General features: G+C 45.4%; 1 protein-coding gene across 1 annotated transcript; it reads left to right on the top strand.

The window, feature by feature from the left end:
* Positions 1-501: 501 nt before the first annotated feature.
* LOC137840178 (general transcription factor II-I repeat domain-containing protein 2-like) lies at positions 502-3,174 on the top strand. Its single transcript, XM_068650266.1, has 2 exons — positions 502-2,472; positions 2,653-3,174. Exon 1 carries the CDS (start codon positions 648-650, stop codon positions 2,457-2,459), a length of 1,812 nt encoding a protein of 603 aa, XP_068506367.1. The 5' UTR covers positions 502-647; the 3' UTR covers positions 2,460-2,472; positions 2,653-3,174.
* The last annotated feature ends 763 nt before the right edge of the window (positions 3,175-3,937 follow it).

Here is a 3,937-nt window from a genome sequence, read left to right as displayed (position 1 = left end):
TTTTTTTATTGTAACCGTGCTTTTTTAATACCATTGAAAATATTGTTTATTTACCTTTGAACTAGTGCCACATTTGCAAGGAACATGCATTTTGAGAAGAATAGCAGAGGTGAGTATTTAATTTAAGATGTGCATATGAAAAATATGCCAAATGTTTGCCAATGACAACAGTTTTTGACTGTTGGTGGTGTTGATTCCTCTTTGGGGCTTGATGACCCAGTAACTTGTGGAAGAACCATTCTAAATACTTGTAATCATAGGTGGTATTGGTGTTTTTGTTAGCACTGTGTGGGATCAAATATAAGTCCTGCGGACAAGTAACGGTTAGAATCCCGCTTGTCAAAGAGCCCTTAAGAAACTCCCACTAAGATCTGACATACCTCTCATTCCCACAAACCACCAACCCCCAAATTCAGGTAAGGGACACGAACCTCTCTCTTGCCTGCAGTCCTGCATGTGCGTGGTCTGTTTCACTGCATGGTGTAATGCAGGGGTCACCAAACTACGGCCCGCGGGCCGGATACGGCCCGTCAGCACATTTGGCCCGGCCCTCTGAACAATACCAGAGACGCTATCGGATTTGTTTTCCTATTTGGCCTCCAGAAAAAAAATCCTAGGCCCCGCCCTCTCAAAGAGAGAACGGAATAATGGCGAAAAGGTTAGGTAAGAGAAAAATTGATTCAGAATGCAGGGTATTTAACCTGCAGTGGACAAACGATTATTTTTTTGTTCAATGCAAAGAAAAGGCTGTTTGTCTCATCTGTCAAGAGACGGTGGCGGTATTCAAAGAATACAATCTTCACCGACACTATGAATCCCGTCACAAAGACAAGTACGATAGCTTGCAAGGCCAAATACGAGCAGACAAACTCTCAAAGCTAAAAAGTGGACTACTATCTCAGCAGAATACATTTGTACGCCAAGCTCAGCTGAACCAGGCATCCGTTCGGGCCAGCTTTCGGGTTGCTCAACTGATAGCAAGCAGCGGTAAGTCTTTCACTGACGGAGAGTTTGTTAAGAAATGTATGGATGCTGTCGCGGAGGAGGTGTGTCCCGAGAAGAGAGATGTATTTAATGCCGTAAGTCTGTCGGCGAGTACAATCACCAGAGGCGTTGAAGAAATCGGGAGTAATGTATATGCCCAGCTGCAGCAGAAGACAAAAGAATTTGACTTTTTTTCATTAGCACTGGATGAGAGCACGGACGTGCAGGACACAGCACAACTGCTCATTTTTACTCGTGGAGTTAGCGCAAACTTTCAGATATGCGAGGAGCTGGCAGCCCTCCAAAGTCTCAAAGGGACTACAACGGGAGAGGATATTTTTGACAAAGTGTGCCAAACCATGGAGGAGTTGAACCTGGACTGGTCAAAGCTGGCTAGCATCACGACTGATGGGGCTCCTAGCATGGTGGGCGAAACTCGCGGTCTAATAGGACGCATGAACCGGGAGTTGGAAAAAAGGGGTCTCACCGCCCCGCTACGAGTCCACTGCCTGATTCACCAGCAAGCACTGTGCTGCAAAGTGTTGACGTGGGATTCTGTAATGAAGGTTGTGGTGTCGTGCATAAACTTCATCAGAGCAAAGGGACTTAAACACAGGCAGTTCCAAGAATTCCTGTCTGAACTGGAGTCTGCGCACGGAGATGTGCTGTACTACACAGAGGTCCGATGGCTGAGCCGGGGCAGAGTTTTGAGGCGTTTTTACGAGCTGCTACCCGAAATTAACGCATTTCTTCATTTAAAAGACAAAACGGTCCCAGAGCTGATCGACCCAGAATGGAAATGGCACCTCGCATTTTTAACAGACGTGACAGAAATACTTAACAGCCTTAACTTGCAGCTACAAGGCGAGGGGAAACTCATTTGCGACATGTATTCACACATAAAAGCATTTGAGGTGAAATTAGCGCTGCTTTTGGAACAAGTGAAAAAGCGCAACTTTGTCCATCTCCCTGCTACCCAAAAGCTGTCGACAGAGAACCCAGCGGTCCCGTTCCCAGCTGAAAAGTGCGTGGAAGCACTGGAAATGCTGAAGGCGGAGTTCGGTGTGCGATTTAGTGTACTACATGTTCACGCAAAAGAAATCCGTCTTTTTCAGAACCCCTTTGTTGCCGACATTGATGAAGCCCAGCCTTCATATCAGTTTGAGTTGGCTGAGTTACAGAACTGTGATGTTCTGAAAGACACATTCAAGCCCAACTGTCTCATTGACTTCTATGCCGCCCTCCCAAACGACACGTACCCTAACATCAAAAAACACGCAATGAAAATGTCCACAGTTTTTGGCAGCACGTATATCTGCGAGAAAACCTTTTCACGCATGAAACTGCTGAAAACTCCGATGAAATCAAGATTGACAGATGAACATTTGCATCAGTGCTTGAGACTGGCTGTAACTAGAATGGAACCTGATATTCAACTTCTCACCAGCCAGATGCAGGCCCACAGTTCACACTGATGAACATACATAGGTAAGCTCACTTTTCTGACTTGAATGAGTCATTTTGAGCATAAACAAATATAATCATAATAAAATCTACTGGGATAAAATCCATCTTTACAACCATACTGGTACTGAAATGTATTGTGCTGTGTAGGTGCTGTATCACTTAGTTCAGTTTCTCAACCTGCTTCCTTTGTGGTTTTCACAGGGAAGTTGATGAGAGAGAGCTGCAAACAGCGGTGTCTACAAGCCTACTGGAACCTACAAAAGGATTATAAGGAAGGAACACAAGAAGTTTAAGAGACTGCTCATATGTGTCAGAGAGATTCTGTTCTGACAACTGAGCTGAACTTTTATCTGTTAAGATTGTGCATGGCACAACAGAAAGTTAATGTTCCATGGCTTTTTTTTTCTATGAAGAACCCAGAGACAGTTATTTAGTTATTATTTATTTCATAAATAGTGTTATTTATTTCCAGTTTTTTTCTGTGAAGAACTCAGAGAGGGTTATTTAGTTATTATTTATTTCATTAATAGTGTTATTATTTATTTCCTGACTTTTTTTCTGTAAAGAACCTGGAAAGGGTTATTTGGTTATGTGTGGCTTTCTGGAAAACAATAATTTTTTTAAGCACCCCTACGATCGTCACACTTTTTCTGTTGCAAACTGACACCGGCCCCCCATCAGAGAAAGGAAAAGTTATGTGGCCCTCACAGGAAAAAGTTTGGGGACCCCTGGTGTAATGCATGCACAAAGTTCCTTTTGTGGATTAAAATTGGTAATTAAAAACTAAAACAAATAAAATGATTAAGAATGCAAATTGAATTCATGACAACATGTCTTGAGGCAACATTACACAGATGTCACGGTCGGGTGTAGCATGGAGCAGGACGACCAAGTGCAGCTTGGACCAGGGTTTATTGAAGCAACTCAAAAGGCAAACTGACATGACTTAACAAACAATAACTTGACTGACTGACCGGGACGTGAAACATGAAGACAGCAGGACATGACGGCATCAAGACAGGACGACAACACCGAACGACAGCAACCAAAACCAAAACCAAAACCAGCAGCAACCAATACCAAAACCAATGATCCGACAGGGAGAGAGGGGCAGACAGGACTTTTATACACGACAGGTAACGAGAGGCAGGTGGGAACAATCACACTGATCATGGGCACACAGGAGGGGAGGGGCGAGCACACAGACAGAAACCAAGACAACAGACACATAGTGGGGCAGTTGGGGGCGAGACGTGACAGAACCCCCCCCACAAGGGACGTCTCCCGACGTCCCAAAAAAAAAAACTAGGGGAACCGAACCGCACCGCACTCGGGCGGCGACTTGGGGAACCGAACCGCACTCGGCGGCGACTTGGGGAACCGAACCGCACCGCACTCGGGCGGCGACTTGGGGAACCGAACCGCACCGCACTCGGGCGGCGACTTGGGGAACCGAACCGCACCGCACTCGGGCGGCGACTTGGGG

Source organism: Syngnathus scovelli, chromosome 3, assembly GCF_024217435.2.
Source record: "Syngnathus scovelli strain Florida chromosome 3, RoL_Ssco_1.2, whole genome shotgun sequence".
Lineage (NCBI taxonomy): Eukaryota > Metazoa > Chordata > Actinopteri > Syngnathiformes > Syngnathidae > Syngnathus > Syngnathus scovelli.
This window is presented reverse-complemented; position numbering and strand designations above follow the sequence as displayed.